The sequence below is a fragment of the Tympanuchus pallidicinctus genome, unplaced genomic scaffold (assembly GCF_026119805.1).
Source record: "Tympanuchus pallidicinctus isolate F22 unplaced genomic scaffold, pur_lepc_1.0 scaffold22, whole genome shotgun sequence".
Lineage (NCBI taxonomy): Eukaryota > Metazoa > Chordata > Aves > Galliformes > Phasianidae > Tympanuchus > Tympanuchus pallidicinctus.
In genome coordinates this window covers 31,748,261-31,774,879 of record NW_026294739.1, presented here as the reverse complement: position 1 = coordinate 31,774,879, position 26,619 = coordinate 31,748,261, and the positions used below count along the sequence as shown (strand labels likewise).

At 39.0% G+C, this 26,619-nt stretch overlaps 1 protein-coding gene across 1 annotated transcript; it reads left to right on the top strand.

Annotated features, from left to right (window-relative positions):
• The first annotated feature begins 294 nt into the window (after positions 1-294).
• On the top strand, positions 295-26,485 carry DYNC1LI2 (dynein cytoplasmic 1 light intermediate chain 2). Its single transcript, XM_052685764.1, has 13 exons — positions 295-451; positions 1,190-1,263; positions 1,677-1,793; positions 7,548-7,778; positions 13,355-13,521; positions 13,846-13,939; positions 14,353-14,488; positions 15,080-15,191; positions 15,959-16,018; positions 16,763-16,804; positions 17,232-17,349; positions 18,153-18,269; positions 23,462-26,485. Exons 1-13 carry the CDS (start codon positions 357-359, stop codon positions 23,566-23,568), a joined length of 1,470 nt encoding a protein of 489 aa, XP_052541724.1. The 5' UTR covers positions 295-356; the 3' UTR covers positions 23,569-26,485.
• The last annotated feature ends 134 nt before the right edge of the window (positions 26,486-26,619 follow it).

The following is a 26,619-nucleotide window of genomic DNA, read 5'->3' as shown; positions in this document are numbered from 1 at the left end:
CTTAGGTCTGATGAGTCGCGTTCTGGAACACGCTGCTTCCGTGCCGCACAGCGGGCGGAGCGGAGTCGCGCCGTGTCCGCCGCCACCAGGGGGCGCCGCAGCGTCCGCCCCGCTCGCAGAACGGCACCGCCCAGAGCGGGGGGCGCTGCCGGGGCTGCCCGGGCGCCGCCTGATCGGAACGCGGCGCGGCTGAGAGCGGCTGACGGCAGCCGGGGGCGGGGCGCGGCGGGGCGGCGGCGAACGGCTGCGGGGCCGGGAGCGCGGCGGGGTGGCCGCGCGGGCGGGCCGGGGAGAGGGAGGAGCGGGGTCCTCGGCGGGCCCGGGTGAGGTCACTCTTTGTGGCGGCGGTTGGCAAGATGGCGCCGGTGCCGGTGGAGAAGAAGCTGCTGGGGCCAGACGGGCCCGGCGGCGCCGATCTCCCCAGCGAGGAGGAAGAAGGGCAGAACCTGTGGTGAGCGGCCGGGCCGGGGGGACGCGCCTTCCGGGCCCGCGGGCCGAGCTGCGCCGCGCTGCTGGGCGTCCCGCTCTGTCACGGTGGGGCAGCCTGCCTCGCGGGGCCGCCTTCGCTCCACCTGCGGCCGGGGGCTGGCGCGGGCCTCTTCGGGCCCGGGTCGAGCGAGTACCCCGCTCCGATGCGGCAGGGCCTTGAGGCGGCCGCGCTCGGGCCCGGCGGGCGGGGTGCGGCGGGGAGCAGCGGCAGGGCTGTGGCCGCGTCGCTGTGGCGGCGGCGTGCGGGGCCGGAGCGGCTCTTACCGCGCGGGGACTGCAGGGATTGGGTCTGGGAGGCTGCGGTGCTCGTTCTTAGGCGCTTATCTCTTGAAAACAGCGGTAACGGAAGAAAAATGTGTGAGCGAAATGCGGTAATGGATTGTGGGAAGAGTTAGTCATCAATTGGAAAGTAATGCATTGCAGTGACGTGACTGCTGCTAGGGAAGAAAAACTTCACTGCCTGTGCTCTAGGGATCGTAAAACTGTCCCTGCAAAGGTGGCTTATTTCTGGAAACGTTGGAAAGAGAAATGAACTCAAATTCTTACCTGTTTCATACCTGGTTTGTGAACAGGGTGAGTGTACCCCAGCCCGTGTGGGCTGTGGAACTCAGGGTGCTGTCAGGGAGCGTTGCGTGTCCGGGCTGTGTGTAGGAGCTGTGTGTCCCTGCTGATGGCCTGACCGCACCTTCTGCCTTTCCAGGTCATCGATACTGAGCGAGGTTTCCACTCGGTCGAGATCTAAACTGCCCTCTGGCAAGAATATTCTTGTTTTTGGTAAGTAGCAGATGCAGGAACGCGGCCCGTCTGCTTTCTGTAGAGGCAAAACACGTTGAGAACAATGATGTGAACACACTGACGCATCAGTTGGATAAAATTAGCTCCTGTAAAGTGATCTGTGGTGTTCTTTTCTCTAGGCTGGCAGTTTTACTTTCTTTTTGGCTTATGCTGTTAACTTATAATGTGTAATTAGATAAATGGGGGGTAGTGATAGACAGTGGAGTGCTTCTTTCTTATTTCTGTGGTATAAAGCATTGGATTCAGCTGGCATACTTGGAAGAAAACCCAGCAGTTTTTTCCCATAATCAATAAATACACAAGAAGACTTTTCGTTTCCAGTTGTGTTTTGAAATTCCATTCAAGTTAATTCTGAAACTGTCTTTTTCTTTCCTGTAAAAACTTACTGGCAGGTGATGATGGCTCAGGTAAAACCACGCTTATGGCTAAAATACAGGGAGCGGAATATGGCAAAAAGGGAAGAGGACTGGAATACTTATATCTAAATATTCACGATGAAGACAGAGATGGTAAGGTCATCTTATATGTAATCTGTTTATGTGATTAAGTAGCTGACGTTTTTATGTAATTCTGGCTTCAACTTTGGGTTACACCCAAGTAGCTAGTTCCAATGTTGTTGTGTATGTTCTGTAAGGTATATTGATTTCTTAAGTGAAGGGCATTTTATGTTCAGATTTGATCTATTTCTTGCCTGTTTTATAGCTTCACCTGTGAATGAGGTAGAAGTGTGCTTGACCTATTGGTGTAGCTCAGGATTCAATTAATTTCAAGATAAATAAGTCTGCTGGTGTTGAGTTACAAGGAGATTATTTTCATTTAGTAGGACTGCCTTACAGCTACAAAAAGGTGGTGGTGATACATCATCAAAATTTTATTTGGATATCAGATCAAAATTTAATATGAATTTTGGGATTTAAGGTTTTCTTGATTTCTTGAGCGGTGTGTGGAATTTTGATGAACTGTAGCTGAGCCATTTTGTTGGAGTTGAATGAGTAAAGAACAGAACATGAAGTCAGAATTAGTGTTTCTCAAATTGCGGGTTTTCTCACTTGTCCCTTTTTGTTGCTGTTGGTGATGACGATGTTCAGAAAAGCAAGAGACTGGTCTAATGGTGAGAATATCACTAATCTCATTTCATCTATTCTGCTGAAGGTTAGAGACAGGAAGAGGTGAAGAGTGAGCTCGTTGTTCTTGCTCCTAAATCTGCCTGTGTCGTTTGGGCAAACTACTGAACCTCTTTGTGCTAGTTTTCCTCCCCCAAGACTGGAATGGTGGTCTTCCTGTATATGACCTTCTGAGTTTAAAATGGGAAGAAGGAAGCAGTGATGGTGGTTTAACTATGTTTCTGAAAAAAAGATGAACTGGGAAGATCCTGGCGTGGCATTTTGGAAATGGAAATGTACTGAAAGGTTTGCATGAGTTATTAAGTACTGTATGCATCTGGTTGTTATGGAGATTGGTCCTGTGCTCATGTGGTGATAAACTGCCTTTAGATAGTAGATTCGGCACAGCTTGTGTATGAGCGCACTGCCTGTGTCATCAGTGGGTGCCTGATCTTACAGTTCCTAAAAATGTTCTGTGGTGTAAGTTTCAGCATTGAGGCCATTCCTTACTGCTTGAGGTTCTTCACGTATGTGCTTCCTCACTGTGTATCATCGTGTTCAGTACTGTGTAAATAGATCAGAGTGAAGAAACCCTAGGGCTGTTAAGATACTGTGTGATATGGAGCTTAGGGCAGCTACAAAGGAGATGGTATTATAAGCAGATGTAACATGACATAAGTTAGATGTGATGTTCTTAGTGGTGCTGTTAAGCTTCAAGTATGTCCCTACTCTGGAAGTATTTGTGGGCTATTCCTGAAAGTGATAAGTATTTGTGGTGGTTAGGAGAGGCTTGTTGTAAGAGCTCTGGCAGTGTGTAGCAGGAGAAAATCAGACCTTTTTGACTAGCTGACTCAGCTGGATAATTCAGGTCTTCGTGCATCCCTTCAGTAGATGTGATAGGATCTAATAATATCTGTATCTTTCCTTTTTGTCTTGTTAGCGTCATCAGCAAGCTAAATAAATAGCAAAGTGGGTCAGGACCTCCTGACAGACGAAGTTAACGCTCTGATTTCTCCAGTACATGCTCTGTTTTGTTTTTTTAACTCTTCACATGCTTTAGGTGTGTACGTATTTGGATACAATTTTGGGAACTAAACCTTTGCAACTGTCCCACAGTTCTTGGAAGCCATGAAGAAACAAGAGATAGGTGGTCAGAAGCTATCTGCTGTATATTCATTTTTGAGCATATCTGCTTTTTACTGTATTCTGATCTACTTGAGACTAGCAAACCACATGGATTTATTTCCAGAGGTGTCAAATCAACACTGATAACTGAACCTCTGCGTCAGGGTGAAGAAGGTCTTGTCAGCTTCTTTCTCAAGTGCTGGGAGATGACTTTTCCCTTTTTTTGCTTTTTGGAAGAGTTTATTATTTCCATGAAGAATATTTTCATCATAGTGCCGAGTCATTATCCACTTCCCACCTCGCTTTGCAAATCTTAAGGAAATCTTCTGTGTTGCTTCTTGTTTCCATCTCCTGCTCCCTTTCCTGTCTTACTTCTTAAAGGATGTTTGTATCTGACTCCTCTTATGTTTGAAGGAGAGTCACTTTGCTTCATGTTGGGTGACCCTGGGTGCATGATTTAGTTTACTGTTGTCTGTTCACTTTAAGAAAAGTTACACAGATGCATATAAATTTTTTTGAGCACCTCAGTGCTTAATATAGGTGCCCACTGACTTGTTTTCATTGGCAGTGGTGGATACCTAGCTTGGGTGTCAAAAATGCATGTCGCCCCTGGTTCGGTTCTGTTCCATCAGGCATTAGATGGTTGCTGTAACACATGCTGCTTTGATCTTTAGGCCTCAGGATAGCTTAGAGTTTCAGTATGGACCTCTTCTACCTGAAAAATCTCCTCCTTAGGGTACTATCCCAAATTCTGCCTGGGCTAAGACATTTGTTCCTGTAGAGACTCAGGGACACCCAACCAGCAGTACTGAGAGAGAGAGAGAGAGAGAGAGAGAGTTCTCCTAAGATGCAGTATCCTTTGAGCATATGGCTTCTATGTATATGGCCCCTCAGTTCATCTGGATGAAAGTACTTACAGCACTAGCTGTGCAGTTGTCTCAGAGTATTTAATGGCTTTTGGGCTCAGGCCCTAGAATCCTCTGTTAGTGGCATTTCCCAGGGATGTAAGTTAGAATTCTTTGCCTTTGTGTTGAGTAGGTGTCTTTGTGTCTCTGCTGTTTGCAAAGTCTGTTTGCTTTTGAGAGCTGTCTTAATTGGTAGGGTGTAGATGGGGGGGGATCTGCATAATTTTATTACAGGATTTATTATACAGCAACTTTCAGACTCTCATAGGATGATAGATCACAGTTAAAGAGAGGGTGTGCAGCAGGTCAGTGAAATAAACTACGTCAGCTGTTCAGGTGGCTGGCTTCGTAGCAATGCCCCTATGGGTTAGCAGGCAATTATAAGTACCATAGAGATCTTTCAGTTGGTCTTCATATTACCTCTGCAGTACAGTTGTCTCTGGCTGTGCAAAACATGCAGGTGAGATACAGTCATTCATACTTGTAAGAAAATCAAGCAGTCTTTTTTTTTGCCTCAGGTTTGGACTGGCCTCAGTCATATCATGCACATATTCCAGTTGAACTGGTTATTCCAGCGTGAGCCAAGGGCTGCTGGTTTCTAATGGGAATTTTTTTGTCGACATCTTTAAGCTAGTTCCATTGAAAGTGATTTTCTCCTGTTTTCTTCCACATATGGCTTGGATAATTACCATTGATACATTTTGAATAAAGGAAATGTTATTGCACTTCACAGAATCAAACTTCTGAAGTAAAATTGATCAAAGGTGGAAAACCCTTTTTGGAGCTTAAGGATAAACTATTGACAGGATTTGGAGATGTAGTCTTAGCAGTGATTGTAATAGTCTTTAGTTAGCAACACCTGTTACTGCAGCAGGATCTGGTAATTATTTGCTCTGTGTTGGCATCTTGTGTCGTAGCCATGATGAAAGGTCCAGTTAACATTCACATCGTATGACTAATAGGAGCTTGATGTGGTGCTGACAAAGTTGAATTTGCCTTCTAGTCCTTGCCAAACTGTCAACAAGCAGTGCGTTAGCTTTCGGTGTGTTTTATATTTGTAGCAATTGAAAGTCCCAAACTATACCTGATGGTTGTCTTTTTACTATAAGAAGGGAGGAAAACCTTTCACTTTTTATTTTCATATGGTGTTATATTTAAAAAAAAAAAAAAGAAGAAAAGGCAAGCAAGCAATGGTGCAATTACATTACATTAATGTGAGAGTTGGGCTTCTGGTCTTCTTGGCAGGTTGATTTCATTTGAGTGGCAGTTCCACGGTGCGTTCTAGATTCAGTATGCATTCTAGATGTTAAGTACAAACTAAAACCTTAAGTAAGACAAAGGTGTTTAGTAAACAAAATATTTCCAACCTTTATTGTTATTGGCTTAAAAAAGCGGCAGCAAATCAGGGAATTAAGTTGTTCATTGAATTTTGTTACCTGCTAGGATGTGGAAGTCCTTTTTGTGATTGAAGCAGTCACCACAGGAGAAACTGTTGAAATGCAAATGAGAGTTGTAACTTTTTATAGCTTATAGGCAGACTTTAGTTAGTTTTCTAAAAGTTAGTAGTGAGTATGGGGAGGTGGGAAGGGACAAATAATTGATGAATGATGTATTTCTTAAATATGCAAGAATTGTTTTAACTGCTCACTGCAAAAGATAGTTCTGAAGTGCCCAATTGGCAGAAAGATCTTTAATTAATTGGGAAGCATAACTGTCGGCCTTTGTGATGACTGATGATTGAATGCCCTGTGATACCTAGCAGTACCTAAATAGGAGGATAACAGAGATGCAGAAGAAAGGCTGCCTGTGTACAGCATCTTGATGTAGTCTGTCTGTAATTTGGACTGTTCTGTGATGTTATTCGAGACCTAATTAGCAAGAGATATATGCATATCTCTGCCCTCTTTTCTCCTTCCAATTTCTTCAGTCAAATTTTTGCCTTTTTCTAGAGCCAACGTTTTTTGATCCTGATGTTTTTTTTTCTTGAAGTTCTGACAGCCACAGAGACTGGATTTATTTTGTGCAGCTGAAAGATTTGGAACACATGTGAAGGAAACACAGGGACAACGGCTCATAAAACTCGGTAGCAGTTTTGAAAATCTGCGCTCTGCAGAGATTGGCCTGCAGACTGAGTGCATGTATTTCATAATTCATCTCTCATCTGTAATGCTTGTGGAGACCCACTGTTCCCTCTGGACATCTGGAATAGAATGGAGAACACTTTGAAAGAGATACTACAAAGAGTCTCCTAAATGCAACAAGGAGACTTGTGTCTTTTCCACTGGAAGCTTCTGAGGATTATGTAATTTGGTTAGACTTGGTTGGCCAGAGGGCCTGATGCATCCCTCCTGGATGATGCTGCATTTTCAGTTTCTTCTGTTCTTGGCAAAGTTCATGCTTGCTGCCTGTCCCAGGGGATTATTTCCCCTTGCATTTCAACAAAAATTGTTTGATCACTATCCAGGTGCTATGGGGAGAAACACAAAAACTAAAATACCAAGTCTTTTGTCCTGTACTAATTCTATGAAGACACTGTAAATGGAAGCCAGTGTTAAGTCACTGTGAATTAAGGGCTGATAGCTTTGAAGTTTGGTAGGTTTTATGTTTATCCTGTGTTTGGCTCCTCCTACTCCTGTGCTAGAGACCTAAGCTGCTTACTGTTTGTATCTTGTTTGCAGCTTAGTTCTGTTGTGAGATGTCTTGGGTTTGTTAAAGCAGTGTCTGAGGGACACTTAAGGCTTTCTGACCGAATGCAGCTGTGCCCACTCTCTTTGGAACTTGGCATTACACATGTGTTAGATGGGCGCTTGGTTTACTTGACATATACTTACCTCAAATTAAGAAAGGCCATCTGATGTCTAAAAGCCGTTGTGTCATCTGCCAATAATAAAAGCCAAGGAACTGAAATTACATGTTAAACAAGAAGATTCTGAATCAAGGACAGTCCTGTTTAAATGGAGGCATCTATCAATTAACGTAGGCACTTGTGCACCTGTGAGAAATGACAGGATCTGCTGGTAGCTGGGCTCTGCTCTTTCCTTTGGCACTGAAGAAGTCCTCTGTTGGCTCCTATGCTAGCAAAGCAGCAGGCTGACTTCCTTTGAGCTACAACTATGCTTTTTCTTTTCAGATCATACGCGCTGTAATGTTTGGATTCTGGATGGAGACTTATACAATAAAGGCCTGCTGAAGTTTGCCGTTTCTGCAGAATCCCTGCAAGACACCATTGTGGTCTTTGTTGCGGATATGTCTAGACCTTGGACTGTTATGGAGTCTTTACAGAAATGGGCCAGTGTCTTGCAAGAACATATTGATAAGCTGAAAATTCCTCCGGAAGAAATGAGAGACATGGAACAGAAGTGTAAGTCTTTGTGCATCCCTACATAATTGCTTCTTTTTTTTTTAACCTGTCTCTTGCCACTTTCTTTGGTAATGATTAATATCTTCTGGTTATTGTTTTGAGAATGCATTGAATAACGATTGCTTTGAAGTTATGAACATAACAGTAGACTGTTAGGCTTTAAAAGAAGTCTTGCAGTTTTGTTCTGCTAGCAAAATTTCAGGTGAATTGTCTAAATTCCTTGCAATCATGAGATTTTGATAATTTTTTTTTTAAACCATTTCTTAAAAAACATGGAATCATGTTTTTAAAAAGTGTCAGAATTCAGTAGTAAAGTGAGCTGTCTGGTTTCCTGTGGGTATCCAAAGCAGGTTCCATTCCCTACTATGTATGTTCCCAATATATTTCTTTGCCCTTGCTTTTCATGAGCCTCAGACCATGGTCCTGGTACGTCTCACTGTGGCTGTTCTTGCCGTGTGACTTTAGGAATGTTGTATAAATTTAGTTTCTTGCCTGGCATAACTGTGGCAGGAATGAATCTGGCACAGGCAAGCAGTCGCTGCTGCAGTACTGCTTCCTGCAGCTTCTTTTCTTCTGAAATAATTTGGAGAGTTCTTACAGACTTCTTTTCTGTATTCAAATTGAATTACTCCAAAAATAAATTCCTTCGGTGGAAAAGATCTTAGCAACGTGCTCCTTTGCAGCTCCAGTACAGATGGATACTGATCCTGGGTGGGCGCTGCTTTCTGTTGGTGGTGGTTTGTTTTTTGCAGGACTGGTTGCTGTGTTTACACCATGGCAGATTCGGTCTCGTAGCTTCCTCAAGTTCACTTCAGGGAGCAGTGTAATCTGTTTGGCATGTGGGCATTCAGATGTATTTCTATAGCTGATCTCCTTTCTGAATGTTAAATACTGCTTTCCCAAAAGGCCTGTGCCTACACCATACTGGTTCAAGTATATGCTTGCTGATTGGAAGCCATCTGTGGTTTGATCATCAGATTATATTAAATAAAAAACAATAAGGGAAAAAGCATTATTTTTGAGGAGTAGTGGATGGAAAAGCAGTTTGATTTCAAAATACTGCCTTTAACCTGATTTGCATTTTTGGAAGTGCACCGAATTTTATAAAATAATTTTATAAAATTTTATAAAATAAAGATGGAGTTCTTTGTGCTTCTGAAGCTGACTTTTGAATAGGAAAGTGTGTTCAGCCTTCGCTGAGTGTGCACTATGTGGAGGATTCAGCTACAGTCACAGCTTCAGCACAGCCCTTGGGGAACTGAGAAGCCGTTCCAGGAGTAGTGCCATGGACAGTTACAAAGGGAGTACCTTCAAAATTCCTGGTGTGTCTTGGTTTTTGATAGAGGGAAAGGAAAATGCGTGAGCTGCCTGTTTGACACGCTTGTAGGGCTCTGCTGCCATCGTGTGGGTGAGCGCTGAACTTCAGTCTGTTACAGACATGCAGGTAAAACGGGGCCTTCGTCTCGGCTGCAGAGCATCCCTCCTGCTGCTTCTCTCAGTCACTGTGTTGGATAGTTGTCTGCTCTCACAAGTGACTTTTAAGTTTCTGTAGGCTGTCCCTAAGCCTAAATTACTACTTAAAACTTTGGCTGCTGTAATGGCCAAGTATGCCCAAGAAATGGATGCTATGGTTCTGGCCATATTTTGCAGCATAACTTCTTTGAAAATAAAAAGCATGTGTGCCTGAAGTGTGTTTTGTGACTATGGTCCCCCAAAAGGCCATGCCTGCAAAGTTCTCTGTGCTGAAGTTCTGTACTGCCTCCTGAGATAAGCTGCTGCTCAGAAAGTGGAGAACTCCATGCAGCAATAGCAATTATGAAAAAAAAAAATGAGATGATAAAGCATGTATGTAAAGCAGGCAATCAAAACATAGAACAGGTGCAGAGCTGTTAAATTCATGCTAGTAAAGCCCCTCTGCAGCATTCTGCCTCATGGAGATATGTGTTTCCTGATTTCAGCTCTTATAACCATGTGCCCTTCTGCTTGCTTCTAGACTTAAGGTGGGGCACATGGATAAAGCTTTCAGTGACAGCTCTGGTTCTTGTTGGCTCTGGGGAAATGTTTTCTAGTATCCATCTAAACTGTTGCTAGGTTATTATTTCTCTATTACTCAGATCTTTCTGGTAGTTTCTGGAAAACGATGTTGTTAGCTCACCATTTTTGAATGGAATTGAATTTTGGACTGCCTGCCTTTGCTTTCAAGGTTTTTGTGGCCTTTCTCCACCCTGCCTTTGGTGTTTGCTGTTTGAGATACAGACTCCAGGCTCTGCTGGGTGGATAATGCCAGGCTCCATCTGGCACATAGGAGACTTTCCCTTTGTGTTCAAGAGCTTCTGTGATGGGAGGCAGGATGCATGTAAGGAAGCAAGAGGCTGCCTTGAAAAAACCTGAAATATTCAGACTATACCAAGAATGTAATTTTGTCTGTGCTCAGTCCTCTTACTGAGCTGCTCTTGCTCGCTCTGGATTCAAATAAACCTTCAGTTCATGTGTTTTGACTTCATATTTAAATAGTGATTTATCAGAATTAGTACAGTCAGTTCAGAGAAAGTCTGAATTATGTCTCCATACTTAATAATGCAAAAGAAAAAAAAAAACAAACAGAAATCAGGAAGTGCAGAAATGCAGTATGCTTGTAAAATGGCTGTTATGGAGCATTTAGAACTGAATACATGAAAGACAGTAACATACCAGAAAATTAAGTCGTGTCCCTGTTGAAGCTGAAGTGGTTGTATGTTCTCTGCCTTTTCTGCATCAAACATACAGCTGTAAGAATTTGTAAAGTAAAAGAAACATACTTTTTCTGGACATCTCTTCAGCAGTTTCTCACTCAGACCAACATTTATGACCACACTGCACAAAAAAAGCCAAATGCTGCCTGAATTATTGGTGAAGTGGAGTAGAGTGGCAGCAGGGCTCTGAATCCTTTTTGGTATTTTTCTTGTTCTGCTACTCAGTGCTTCTGTGTTCTGTGCACTCACTGAAGCTGGTGTGTTTTGTCTGTAAAATCTGCTAGTTGCTTTTTAGGTGCTGCTTCGCATCAGTTGCTCCTGTGCTAGGAGCAGTGCCTGCCCTTACAGGTAACTTCCAGTGATTCTTTGTAAATAATCAGCAGTATAAGAGCAGAATTGTTCAATTAATTGGAAACTTGAATTTGCTTACTGTGTCAAATGCAAAAATACCCTTATAATCCATTAAATACAAATAAAGATCTTATCTGGATGAGCCACAGGTTTGATAGACAAATGAGCACACTGTAGTGGATGCTTGATTTTTTCATTTTTATTTTTTAATTGCATATTATCATCTGGTGATAGTTTTCAAGTCTGCTCGACAACTCACTGTACTCTCATCCTTACTGGTACATAGCAGTAGTCATTTTTCTGCCTTTTATTGAATGTGCACTTGCTTCAATTTATTTCTATAAGAAAAAATGTTTTTTCACGGATCATTAAAACAAAAAATGGTGAATTAATGGCTGTACCTTACGTAATGTCATTCCTTAATGTGGTGTGTATGGCAGAGAACATACTAATAGCTTGCTTTAAGGAGGAGAGGAAGTGCAGGCTCCTGTAAGCTGTTTGATGGAAGATGAACTGCAGGTCCAATAGACATCTGAGAGCAGAGATCAAGTGAGAAAGCAGTGGATGAGCGTGAAGTTGCTGTCTGACAAAGGAACACCTGAACAGAAATGGGCGTGCACTTGTAGCAGTTGTTGACAAGAGCTGTTTGTTGCACTTGTGATGCAGGTTTACTCCCACTGAAGTTCTGCATGGAACGTGGGGCTGAAGGGGAGTCCAGACAAAACTGCTCCAGCACCCACCACTCCCTGGTGTTTAAATGGCTTGAGGCATGCTCAAAGCAGGTGCTTCTGTGCTCAAGATCCAATTGTCAGTTTCTCAGTGCAGCTTTCAGCTGCTTTAATCCGTAATCACCAATTCAGCAATACCTTTGCTAACTGAAACTGTGTCTTGAAGCAATTCTCAGTGCTAGCCCTGGGTTAATAGCAGGCTGTGTGCAGGACTGACAGTGGACAGCAGCAGTGGCTTGTGCAGTTCGATCTGTTGTTAAGGTTTCCTCCCTGGCACCAGATCAGCCAGGGTGGGATGCAGCTCTCTGTGTGCAGGGTACAATGGAATTTCCGTCTCCAGCTGCTGAATGTGAGGCAGTACTGACAGAGGGCATCTCCCTGAAAACATTTTGGTTTCTTCTCCACCAGAAGGCACTGCCTTGCCAGGTTTAAAAGTCACTGGATTTTTTTTTATTAATAAAAAAAAAAAAGAAATTCCTTGGTTCTTGTGAGATTCTGAACTGATGACTGAAAGTCTGTAGTAATCCATGTTTATGTATTTATTTTTATAACTTTGTATTTATATTTTATAACAAGAGCTTAGAGCTCTTTCATGAGAATGACACACATTTGTTTCTGACGAACACTGCCATTTGTGCAGCTTTGGGCAGAATTGTTTTTCTGACTTGTCCTTTCTTCCACATCTCATTCTGCCACAGAAGTATTTCCTATTTAGAAAAGGTACAGTGACTTCATTTTGCAGGCTTTGTATTGCAGACGTTGCTGAGTTTTTACCACTTCCTAAACCTCAGAAGTATCAGATGGCCCTGTCACGTGGCTGCATGTACTGAACAACAGGCTCTTTGTGAATGTGCTGGCGGCTCAGCCTTGTGGAAGAGCTTTCCTTACTGTATGTATGGTCTGCTCTCACCGTGGATCTGAGGACTTTGAGTGTAATAAGGATGCCTTCATGGGAGCACGTGGTGGAGCTGTGGGGTGGTTGGCCTGGCGTGGACAGTGGGCTGTGGCACACAAGAGCTGCCACCCAGCTTGGTGAAGGAATGTGTGGGTCCCACTTTGCTTCCCAAATGGTGCTAATACTATTTTTAGATGCTTCAATGTTTGGTAGTGCTCAGTGTATCAGTGGAACACTCAGCACTGCCATAAGATGGAAGGACAGAACACATCCCGCTTTCTCCAGGCTGTGCTGTAATTCTGCAGAATGTGGTTGAGTCTCTTGCTAACGTTTAGATGTCCTTGAGTCTGTATTTATGCAGTGTATGTTTTATGTTTCTGGCATTTGGCTCCTGTAAGAGAAATTTAGAGTAACAGAAACTTAAATTATGGTCTATAAGGTTAGTATTGTAAGAGCGGCTGTTTAAAAATAGTATTTTTTTTTTGTCCATTTACATTCTTACCATGTTTTTGTTGCAAGACCAGATAGAAATTGCACTGCTATAGACTAGGCTGTGAAACTAAATTTACGTTTTCTTTTGGCAGCTCCATTGTAATGAAATGAGTTGAACTGAGAAGTGTACATTTGTGTAACCAGTGTTGCTGGTTTGTAGTAACTACTGCTGTAAATTTTGGGAGAGTTGTGTTTGAAGAAGCAACAAGGCTTAAAGTTGCATTGTGTTCTGGTGGAATGCTCATTTTAAAGAAAAAGAAGAAAAAAAGGAGATTTCAAGTTAGCGATTGATAAAAATATTTTAGCTCACATTATTTCTGATCTAAAAAGAACAGCTAATTCCTTTGTTTTGTCTCACAAATGTCTCTCTTTTCGTAGTTATAAAGGAATTTCAAGAGTATGTAGAACCTGAAGAAGGCTACCAAGGATCACCCCAGAGAAGGGGCCCTTCTTCAGGCCAAGAGGATGAAAGTGTTTCTTTGCCACTTGGAGAAAATGTGCTGACACACAACCTTGGTATTCCTGTGCTGGTAGTTTGTACAAAAGTGAGTTTCTAGTTCTGTTTGCTACTGTGGAAGCACCTAGTTACTTTACTGTAAGAATGTTGTGTTATACAACCATGCACAGTTTATTTTGGATTAATAATAAAGATACTTATTTTGAAAGTAAGCTTCGTCATCAGTGTCAGTTTTTAATTTTGCAGAAGGGCAGTAACATGCTGATCACTTCATCTTTTGACGTAGTGGTGGCATTTCAAAACTAGAGACTCAGAGTAAATGTGGTGTTTGTAATACTAAGGAAAGGGTAGAGATGTGCTGGGATTAAATGATTGATTTTTTTCTGATACTGTTTTTTTCCTATTCTTCCAGTGTGATGCAGTGAGCATACTAGAGAAGGAGCATGATTACAGAGAGGAGCACTTTGACTTCATTCAGTCACACATTCGTAGATTCTGCTTACAGTGTATCCTTTCCTGCTCTGAAGAGATTTTCTGAAATCTGGAAGCAAGAAAATAATATTTTTGTTTTGAATTAGGCATAAAGTTAATCTGAGGAATTGCATTTTGAAGTAGTATTTAGCTGTTTACTACATAGCTTTTCTTGCTGTAAAGGTGTTTAAAAATGCTTACAATGTGCAGCTTTTCAAAGGTAAGTGACTAGGAGGCACCTAACTTTGGTATGTCAGTAAAAGTATGATGAATCTTCTCTTGTTGTACTTCCTTTCTCTCCCCAAACACTGAGTAGTGATAGTTCTTGTCTCATTACTTTTTCAAACATGGATCCTAATAGATATGTGACTGTTGCACTCCTGTTTTGAAATTACTAATATAATTTTAAAACTGTATCCTACGTATTTTTCCTTAAATAAGTAATCAGATGGAGCTGCCTTGATTTATACATCAGTTAAGGAGGGAAAGAACCTTGATCTGTTGTATAAGTACATTGTACATAAAACGTACGGTTTTCAGTTTACCACTCCTGCCTTAGTGGTAGAAAAGGATGCAGTTTTTATGTAAGTCAATTGTACAAAGCAATTTGGAAGCATATTGCTTCTATTAAATGCCACACATTATACAGACATAGATGAAAGACCTACATCAATTATTTTATTGTATTATAGTAAGTTGGAAATGGAATGTAAACTACGATAATAAATGTAAATACTTTAATATCTTTTTCCTTCTAATGGAAAGGATGTCGTATTGCAAAACTAGTCTTTGAAAGTAGTATTTAAAGAAATAAGTGAGACTCGAGTTATTGTCTTTCGTCATTTTTCGTATCTATGAAATACTTTCAGACATCTCTTCTAATTATATGTTCTCAGTCTTTTAAACAAAAATGACTCTAATGAAATCTTCTGACCAACTTCGGCATGTACCTGTTGTGCTTCCAGCAATTTGGAAGCATCTTTTAGAAGTGCCACTTTTGAAGTGTTTTGATTTTTGTTACTTTAGATAAAAGATACCTGGAGCATACTGGCTGGTTCTGAAAAGAGCAATATGTAAACTTGAATGGTTTGTGTCATTTTTTCGGAACAAGTGGTCTCTATATCTGTAATTTCTGTGGCTCAAAAGACAAACCTTTCCTTCAATTCTTTTCATAGACCTGCAGGTTGGGACAATGAAAAGAAAATTGCCATTTTACATGAAAACTTCACAACAGTGAAACCGGATGATACATATGAGGACTTCATTGCAAAACCTCCTGTACGAAAGGTAAGAAGAGGTAAACTCTTTTCTGTCTGATAAATAAGTACAGCTTGCTTGAATGGTTACTAACAGCAGTGTTGAAAATCTTCAAGTCTAAATACTTTTTTTTGTATCCAAAAGCATAAACTGTCAGGTCTTTATTTTCCACTAATTTAAGATACTAAAACAAAGAAATCATTCACCCTAGTGAATCAAAGGCAGTCCAAAATCATCCATTTCACGTGAACCTTTTGGGAAGTGTAGTGCAAAAATGCCTTTTGTAAACTGAGTATGCTATTCTAAGAGTTCAGCAGTTTCACCAGTGCTTTTGAGGCTATTACAAAAAAGAGACCTTGGTAAGGAAGAAAGTGTATTACTGACATTAGTGCTAACCCTTGTTGTGATTGCATCAGCTGTTAAAATTGATTAAGGATCAGTATAATGTTTTTGGGAGCTGTGGGGTTGAAAGGTTTTACAGAGTAAGGTAATAAAATAGGTATTTGAAAGATGCTGATGAGATTGAAATCTGAACTTAAAAAGACAAATATGGCTACTTATCAGGAACTCTTTTTCTGAGGGGAATTTCCACCAGCTTGCTTCCTTGCTAGGTTACTTATTCACATAAAATGTTTTTTAATCACAACTTCTTCCATATTTCTTCTCTTTGATGTGTGAAAGAAGTTAAATTATTTTAAGTAACAGTGCTAAACTTCTGTCTCCTTTTCTTTGCTATTGACCACCAAGCCAAAAAAAAAAATTGAAATCAATTTCTATTTTTAATTTTTTTTCAACAGTTAGTCCATGATAAAGAGCTGGCAGCAGAAGATGAGCAAATATTTCTTACGAAACAGCAGGTAAAAAAACCAAAGCCTTACTGTAAAAGACTTCACTTTAAGCTCTCCATTATTATTTGCCTCCAGTTTTCCATTCCTCATTCGCTTTACAAGATAATGACTAATCAGCTTTGCGACTTCAAATGTAATTGTGAGCTAAGACTTGCATGTATTTGTATGCATATGTGTAGGGAATATGGCCACTTGACTTGGTAAATTGAAAGGAAAATATGCTGAAAACAAAACCAAAAAAATCATTCTAAGGGAGAAGAATAAGATCATTTGAAATTTCATGACTTGCATAGGTCAATCTGTAAAAGTGTAAGTACCATTTTCTTACAGCTAGAGGCTTGAAAGCAAGAAAATAATGTTTTAAATTTGAATGAGGCATAAAGGTGTCAAATTTAGCCATGCTGTGTCATATTCTCCTTTGTTTATAAGAGTTGCTCTGTTAGTTAAAAGAAAACAAGTAATAGTTTTCTGTGTAGTTGATTGTAAGTATCATAAAGGTTACAGAGACTTGAGTGTTGGTGATTCTGATTTGTGTTTCTGAAATGTGTTTGTGTAAGACAAAGGACTGAAGGAAATGTATTTGTTTTAGCTGTCTCCTAGTGGTGAAGTTTGGAAGTATATCAGTACTGAAGAGGAAGTCTATAAATAGCAGAAAAGTGAATGATTAAATAAACTAATAGTGAGCTTCACTGTATTTTATTCCTTTGTAGTTCCTGGAATGTATTTAACATTCTTAATATGCTGTTTTTGCAGTCATTCCTTGCCAAACAGCCAGCAACGCCTACAAGAGCATCAGTAAGTAGATCCAAGAGAAGAGTAGGAGGTGTTTTGTTTCTTTCTGTGGAAAAGAGTGAGAGATTCTAAACTGTAGAGGTCCATGTTATAAACATGAAATAGATAATCTTCTCAAACTTCAGAAAATTACAAAATATTTGATAATATTTTAACATTACTAAGAAATGTATTCATTCTAACTAGCTGTGGAAACAGAAATATCTGATGATTATTGAACTGAAAATTTCATACATTGATTCATTCTTTCACTTAGTGGAGGCACAGACCCAAAATAACCTGCGTTGACTTTATTTATTCCCTCTGGTGTATAGAGTACATGGCAGTATGAAGGTTTCTTTTTAATGTTGCATTTAGTTTATGTAATCAATTCATTCAATTTGTTCTCTGATCTGTGTGATACTGATTATTTTTTTTTTCTTTTTTTAAGGAATCTCCTGCAAGGGGACCTGCAGGATCCCCAAGAACTCAAGGCAGAGCCGGTCCTGCCAATGTGCCTAGTGCCTCACCAATAACATCAGTTAAGAAACCAGATCCAAATATCAAAAGTATGAATTAGCATCTTACTATTTTTTTATGTGTTGTTTCCCTTAGAAAAAAATGTTCCTAAAAAATAAAGATCTTGGAATTTATTCACTAGTAGTGTAGTGTCAGTTTAATAATACAAATCAATTTATGGCATCAATCCATTTTTTTTTGGTTTGATTTTGTCGTGCATGTGACTTGCAGTTCTGTTACTGACAAGCAGTTAGAAAGAGTTGAAATACGTTAATTTTTTACATTGCTTAAGTACATTTTGTATGCATTGATTGGATTATTAGAATGCAGACTGGTTTAAAGTTCACATTTTTATACTTTTCAGCCTGGAGAAGAGAAGGAAGTGAGGTGACCGGATAGCGGCCTTTCAGTACCTAAAGGGGAGCTACAGGAAAGAAGGGGAGAGACTCTTTAGCAGGGTCTGTGGTGATAAAATAAGGGGAAATGGTTTTGAGCTAAGGGAAGGTAGGTAGGTTTAGGTTATGTAGAAGGAAAAATCTTTTACAGTGAGGTTAGTGAGGCACTGCAACAAGTTACCTAGTGATGTGATTGATAACCTGTCCCTGGAGACTTTCAGGGTAGGGCTGCATAAAGCCCTGGGCAACCTGATCGGCCTGTGGTGTACATTGCAGGGGAGTTGGAGTAGATGGCCTTCAGAAGTCCCTTCTAACTCTATGATTGTGTTCTATATTTGAGGTTTATTTCCTTGGTTTGTAAATGTTATCTCTATATGGGAAAAAATAAATTCACTGGTAGTAACTATTGTATAAATATATAAATATGCTTTTTGTTTGTGTGTGTGTGTTTTGTTCAGATAATGCTGCAAGTGAAGGTGTCTTGGCTAGTTTCTTTAACAGTCTCTTGAGCAAAAAGACTGGCTCTCCTGGGAGTCCTGGTGCTGGAGGAGTGCAAAGTACAGCCAAGAAATCAGGTATTGGAGTTGTTACTGCATGTTTGAAATATTTTATTTGACCTGTGTTGGCCTAAATGCTTGTATCTGTTAAGCTGATGAGTGAAGTGGCAGATCTTGACAGATGACGCAATGCAAAATGTGCACATGAAGTTCTCTTAAAGTACTACTGCAACTTCGTGACTCAGGGCTTCTATTAAACTTGTTATAACTCAGTTCTCTGAGTGAAATGTAAATAACATTTGATTCTGTGTCCAGAAGGTGCTAATCTTTTACATTAGAGTTCCTTGTCTTCTTGACACTTAACTACTGTACTACTTAACAGAAGAGCATTTCATTGGGTTTAGAATGTTCCAGTTGAACTATTGAAATCTTTACATCATTCAAATTTAAATGAATTATATATTACAACAGCTTGAAGTTATCTCATAATTATTTTACTATTTTATTATGATTCAACACATCAAGTGGATTTGTTCTGTGTACATGCCTATGACTGCATTGTATGAGATATTTACTAGTAAACAATTACAGTATTTTAGATGAAAATAAACAGAACAAATAGAATAGTATCTACAAAAATAAGCATTATCAAGTGCATGGTTGTTCCAACCAATCTTAGAAATTCACTTCTTTGCTGATTACTTTACTGTGCATTTTCAGTACTGGCATTCCTGTCACACTGTACACTCAAGAGCCTTCCAGAGTTATTTCACTGCTGAATTATTGCTAGATACTCTACTTCTAATCCTAGAAGCGATTTCATGTGTAATTTAATGATTAAACCCACAGTTTCTGATAATGCTTAGAAGAGAGTGTAAGACCCGAATGTTCTGAACTGGAGTTAAAAAAGAGGTTTGATGCCAGACAATGATGATATAGCAATTGAAAGAACAAGAGGGAATAGTTGGAGCATGTGTACTGGAACTGGAAACTATTTCTAGAGAATTAAAATAAAGTGTGCATATTCAGTCATTTATTTACTTATTGGGAAGACTTTTACATGACACTTTATAAACTGTAATCTCCAGAATGGCTAGAATTTGATTCAGTATTGAATAATACTTGAGTCAGTATTTTGTGGGTCTGATTTTTTTTTTGTTTTTTTTTTTTCTCCAACATTTGCTATGAATTCTGCAGATCTCCTAATTAGATCTCCTTATTGAATTTATTTATTATTTAAGTAAAAATAAATGGGCTTTTGTATTATATATTCCCATTTCATTTTCATTATAGAATTTTATCTACATTAAAAATATTAAATTCTGCCCCAAAATAGAGTGCCTTTTCCCATTAAACACTGCTCCATCCAGTTCACTGTTGTGTGATTACTTACTGCAACGCCAGCTTATCTGTTTTTATAGAAATAAGACTAGAAATAATTTTTAGAGGCTATTTCATCCCTTTTCTTTATCAAAGTAGAATCAGTTTTTGAGCCCCTGAGTGATACCTGAAAAACAGCAAACCAACAACAAAAAATAAATGAAATCCAACCGAACAAAAAACCTCTGAGATAGATGCTGTGTCATCTCTCTGGGAAGTCTGTTCCAGAACTTAACTTCTTAGTTATTTTTTTTTAACATACAGTCAGTATGTCACTATTCCAGTACTATTCATCTTTTTCTGGAGAGATGGAGGGTATCCTGTCTTTCTTCAGAGCAGTCTTCTGCATATTTGAATACTACTGGCCATTTTCCTGTGATTTTTGTCCAAACTGCAGAAGTAACACTTGTCAGCCAGCCTTTCCTCATAGGGTGTATCTATGGCTCTAATAATTCTGACTGTTATGCTATGTGCTTTTGACTGTTTAGATGACCTTTTTCTTTTGCTGCTGAGATGTGAATGCACTACTTCAGACAAGGCTTTGTCGGCCTTAACAAGAAATTAATTAATCTGCATTACCATCACAGCATGACTCATGCCAGGTTTGTTTTTTTTTTGGCTGTATGATATTGGTCAACCTTTGTTAGAGCAATACAGACAGTTTAATACAATTTCCGCATCCTAATAGGATGTTTTCTAGGCTTGATTAAATTACCTGAATATTTACAAAGGCAGTATTTTATTTCTTTTGCTTTCTGTTTTTTGACAATTTATATAAATAACTTTTTTACATCTAATTCTCTTGTTCAAAATCCTTTGTAGTTTCTTTGAGAATGCTAGTCTGCATATCTGGGAATGGTTGGACAGTGTAGGTTGTTGTTCTTGAATACTGACTAGTAGTATGGATAATTAATGGGGAATTTTACAAATTACAGTTCTTTTTTTTTTTTTTTTTTTTTTCTAAATAGAGACTGTTTTTTCTAGTTTATATGAAGGTTGTGTGAGATGTGATATCGACCGCTTCTCCCTTCTCCACAGGACCTGTTATCCTATCATAGAAAGAAATTTGGTTGGCTTGACACACCTTATTGGTAACAGATCCATGCTATCGTATTGCTAGGCTGTTCATAAACATCTAAACCATCACTGCATTTTATGGACAAATAGTAGAGTAAAAACTAACTAGTTTTTAATGAGCTTTACTATTTCCTCTTTCAGTCTTCTAGAACATCATGTGCCTTCAGGAGTTCTCAGAGATGACTAATGGCTAGTTTTAGTTGTTGTTTTTTGGTCAGCATTAACTTCTAATTTAAGTAGATTATTTCTCTCATGAAACATCTAGAGACAGCAGTCACACATCCTTTCTTAACTCTTTGTTTTATTAGACTAAATTAGATGAGTTCTCTTCTAGCCTTCTGATAAAAGCTGAGCTCTATTTTCTCTGCTAGTTTTTTCTTCATTACTTGCCATCATTGGCTTATCTTTTGTTGAACATGAGTGATTAGAATTGTGTGCAGCACTCCAGATACGTCTCATTGTAGTGCCTCCAGCAGCATTTGTCTTTCTTTGGTGGAAGTCCCTCTCCTGAGGGATCACAAGATTGCAGTTGGCTTTTCTTGGCTGCTTCAAGTTGGTAGCTCACACTCATCCCCTCACTTTTGGAACAGAACTGTCGGCTTTCAGTCACAAGAGAATATGCCTGTTCCTTGTCAGATGATGTTCTCACATCTTATGCTCAACCAATATATGGTTAAACTTTCCTGAGAAGGTAAGAAGGACTCTTAACACTGATGTCTGAAAAGCTCTTGTTGAGTTTATAAAGGCAGCTGTTTAGTTGTTCTTTTGTGGAAGGGTTGAGGAGAGTATCTTAAAATGTTTTAAAATGAATTAAGGCAGCCTCGTACTAAAATAATATTTGTAAGGATTATAAGTATCTAATTAAACTATTTTAAGAGCCCTAAGTTTTCAGAAGGTTGCCACTAAAAGTATTTGTCTTTTTAAGAGATTGCCTGTTTCTCCCGCCGTTGTAAATATCCTGTGGTTGAAATTGAGATATTGTTATAGGTTGAGAGAGACATTATGGATTTCAAATAATGATCAGCCTGATCAATTGGTTTGCCCCACATCTTATTTGAGAGAATACTCTGATCTGGGTAGAAATCCATCTTACTCGTTTCTATGCTGTGCAGTTTTTCACCCACTCTGTTTGCTTTGACATTGCTGGACTATCTTTTTCCAGTTGTAGATCTTGACTCTTCAAAAAGCTTCAAATGATGGATTCTGTGATGAACATCTTATTTCCTTATGTATCTACAGATACAAAAGATTTATTTCATTTCTGTTCACAAGATACTTTCACTTTGAAAGGTTTGACTTCACCCTTCCAGATGAAGAGCTGGAGTTCCCAGCTCTCATTTTACACTTAATTGGCTAAGGCCGCTACCATTCTTGGTGATATTCTTGTAGGGAAACTGAAAGCAAATATCAGTTTAGTTTACAATGGAGGGGTATTTTAAATTTTCTTAATAAGAACTCTTTTGTTTCTTTTCATTTGAAAGGTGGTCATCTGTGACCGTGGTAATGGGGAGTGTATAAAACTATGTATTGCTCAATAGTTTGGCAGTGTTTTTCACAGGTGATGTGAGGTGGTGGCAGGAGACAACTGTAATGATACAGTGCATTTCTTATATATAAAAAAAGCCATGGTTGATGTTTAGACCTACTTTTGCTCAAGTGGTTAGAATTTATTTAAATCAGAGTGCCCTTATTCTACCAGGGAAGTTTTTTGTATTGTAATTTGTAAATTTATTACATTTTTTAATAAAAATTGTTTAAATATTGATGGTTTGAATAGATGCTTTTAAGAATACTGTGGCTTATGATCAGCATTTAAATCTAAAACCAATGCAGTGATTAAAAGTAGCCTTTTAACTTAGTCTTTGTACTTTGGAAAAAAACACTTAAATCTTCAACAGTCAAATCTTGCCTTCCTAATGTTTTCAGCATGTACCCTGGAAAAAATCCACCTAATATTTCACACACATTTGAACTGGAAAACAGATGCTTGTTAAATTCTTTGGCTGTGTAAGGAAGCAGTACATGGTTATATAATCTATTTTTTTGTCTAAAAGTATAGGTTTTTAATCTTAAATGCTTGTACACTGTGGGCTTTAGAATATATTGTTCCAATTTTAATGATTAATTCATCTGTGGGTTTATAATTTTCAGAATGAGGGAATTAAACTGTAGTTTAGTGGGAGAATTGTTAAAAAGTTTTGAGTCTAATATAAAAATGTATGATATGCTGTTCCATGAAATACTTTAGTGTGTCTGTTTTCAATTGAAGAAGTCCTTTGTAATGATGGCTCTGAGATATTAAATGAGTACGCAGTTCATGTCCCCCTTTTTAAGGGAAGCACTGTCTGCGGACATGAAAGAGTTAGTTGTTTCATACTGAAATGCATCAGGAATAAGTGCGACCAAACGAATGTGATTTTTCTAGCAGGTGTCCTACGTACTTGGGAGAGCTTGTGATTGACATCTTTGTTGAAAAGACTCCTTGCTATATGTACTAATAATAGAATTGTGTACAGTTAATTTTTCTAGAAAATTCTAAGTGTGATTGTTTTTAAGATTCTTGTTGCTTTGGTGTATGTTGCAGATATTTTCATGCTTTGTATCTTGGTTTTGGTTGAATCAAATCTTGTACCGGTCTTTATGTAGATGTTACCTTGTATTTAGTCAGGCCCAGTGTTGTTGGGTAGGTGGTGAAATAAGAAGCAATTAAATAATATACTGACATAAAAAATGATCCCATGAATGCATGTACTCATCAGTTAAAATATTTTCTGGAAGGTAGGTTGCTTTAACCTTGTTCTTTTTCTTTTTAGGACAAAAAACAGTTTTGACAAATGTTCAAGAAGAATTGGATAGGATGACTCGCAAGCCAGACTCTATGGTAACAACAAGCTCTCCTCCGACAGAGAATGAAGCTTGATAGCGCTTAAAAATGCATAAATAAATGACCAAATAACTATGTATATTGATCTGATAAGACCAGGAATTTTCTGCTATGGCAGATGCTATCAGTTTTTTTGGGGGCAGGGGAAATGAGCTTACTATGTCATTGCCTTGTCCCAGTAAAAAGTGCACATTCAGGAAGTTTGCATATAAAATCCCTCTGTATAAGATAACCATTTAGAGTTTATATAGGGCAATTCTTTTGGTTTTCGAGGTAAGCAGGTGCAGCTGCATTTCCTGTTGTGAAGAGCACAGAGAAGCAAGATGCAGAATTATTACTAAAATACTACTTATGACTGCACATAAGGCAAGAAAGAAACTGAATCCTCTATCAGAATTATTGGAATTGGCTACTCGTATGTTTACAAATGAGTTAAATACTTGGGAAGGTGGTGGTGATGTAACAGAACATTAATTAGGTTGAAAGAAGCCTAGGTAGGAGATGGAGCCCTAAAAGGGAAGCAGATTTGAATCAGTAAGAAACAAGAATGTTGGATTGACTGGAGAGGAGCAATGTTGTCAAATCCTGTGTTTTGCATAGGGTAAATAATCCCTGTTTTAAAAAAGACTACTTTATATTGGGGAATTCCAGGCCAAACACTAAGCATTGTGGGAATTTATTCTTGTTATAAATCTTGTTTTAGTTTAGAAGAAAAGAAATGTCTAAGAGTGTGGATGCCCTTTCTGGTGTAGCTGACAAAGGGAGAAACTTAAACTTGTTTAGATCCAAGTGCCTGGCACAGCGTGTGATGTGTCTTTAGAAGGTGCTTGAATTTATTGTGCACTGTAGTACAAACAGTCACTGTTTGGTTTTATTTTAAAATGCGTAGTTTGGCAATTTGTATTTAATTTTAAGTCCTGTTTTCTGATAGCTTCTGCCTTTTTTTATGCCAAGAGGCTAGCCTATGAAGAATGGTCGGTGACGTATCATTTTCCCATAATGAAATGTGCTACAGAACACTCAGTATTTTTTTCTTACTTTTTGTAACTAAATATTTGCTACCAAGCTAAAACTGTTTCCTGCCTTATACCTGTGGAAGTTTGTAAAAAGCTTTCAAGGCCCTGTTTCCAACCACATCTGCTGCAGGTGCAGCCAACTCCTGTTCTGAAGGTAACCTAAAAAGTACGAATGTGTACATGATGAACATAGTCAATAACTTGTTTTGTATTTTTTTTTTAATGTAGCATTTCATTTGGAAAGATGGGTTGTTGTCCCCGTTGCTGTGACGGAGCTCTGCCCATGGTCACAGAAAACCATCCTTCTGTAAAAACAAAACTGCTATGGTTACTGAAATGGCACTTTTGATTTTATATATGGTATGCTTGTTTTACATGTACACACTACCCTAAATTAAAAAATGCCAAGCATATTCTGTGCTCTTAATGCTGAAGGGAAAAACCACAATTTGAGTTACGAAGAGTTTACTTTCTGTTGTTATAAACTTGTACTAAATCCGATGTCTGGATATAACTTCCCTAATATATACTGTTACTTAAATATACAGAATTAGGTTGACCACTAACACAGTACTGGATGTTAACTTCAAATCCTATGTAACATCAAGAGGCTGTTCTTCACGTAAGTCTGTCTAAACATTATCTAGGAAGCTAAGAGTATTTACTTGCCTCTTTGACAGCTGTTAACGTGAGCATGTTATTTGTGCCAGTTTTGTTAAAAATGTGGGTTTTTTTAAACTTTTTAAAATAAAGGGTATGACCTAAAGTTACACAGTTGTCTAGATAATGGACTAAGACTGTGGATGGCTGATGGGAATGTGGATGTACTTCCTGGTGTAATGGGTGCCAGTTGCAAGTTGCCACACCAGAAGTAGTTACACTCTGTCCTTCTGACACTGAGAATTGAGACTGAAACATCAAAGGCATTACAAGAAAATTGGAAAAGTGTGTGATTGTAATGGGATAGAGATTGAAAACCTCAGTCCAAAATTGTGATTTTGCCATCTAACCTGATAAGCACTTTCTCTAGCAATACAGCTGAAACTTACAATTGAAGTACTTCCCTGTTTTATAAAAGTGTTAAATATACTAAAATTTATCAAAACTGATAACTGTAACTTAATAGCTTTGCGAAAAGATGCTTCTGACAAAACAGAAACAGATTTCCAGTTTCTAATTGCAAGTGAATGCTCCTAGTTTATCAGAAGAGTTGTAAGTAATGTAGCATCCTGTGGCTGCCGAAGTCTGCCAGCTTTGGTGAGCTGCACAGTTCTTCTGGTGTCTTCAAGCATTGGAACCAAAGGCCAATTGCAAACAGCCTTCACATTTTCAAGCGAAACTTCATTTTATTTGCAGATACACTTGTACGGTAGACTGTTTAAACTGTTATATGACTGTATTTATATGCATTACGGTGACTGCATCTACTATTCGTGTTTAAGAAAACAAAAAAAGAAATTGTTCAACTTGAAGCAAATATAAAAGTTTAAAGATTGGCTCTCCATAAAAATGCTGTGGTTATGCTGCTTGATTTTAAGTTTGCACTTTTTTTATTGGCATTTAAAAAAAACTGTTTAAACTGAATTTCGTATTTTATTTAATTTAACTGCGTTGAAAGTGACTGCTCTGTACATGATGAACTTAACAATATACATGCTGTAAATGAAAGTTCACTGTCCTGTATACTAAGGGTGTTTTTTGTTTGTTTTTTTGGGGGGAGGGAAGGAAGGTGGAGCAGGGTGGGTGGCGGTTGTTTATTTTGTTTGTTTTTTTTCCAACTTATAATTAGGACTGCAAATGTATGAGACAAACCTTAGACCAGCTGTATGGCTTTAACCAAGTGCAGTATGCAGTCATGTGGGATCTTGCTTTCTAGTGCTGGCAAAATAAGGACATCTTTAATTACTGGCTTCAATAAACACGAATCCAGACTGCTCTATGCTGTGATTTTTTAAAAAAATTTTTCATTTTCATTTTCAAGATCACCCTTCTAGAGCTGTTTCTGTGGGAGCAGAACATCAGTGAGTTCAGTGAACAGGAGAGTTAAGTCGGCTCATACTTGTGTACAGGG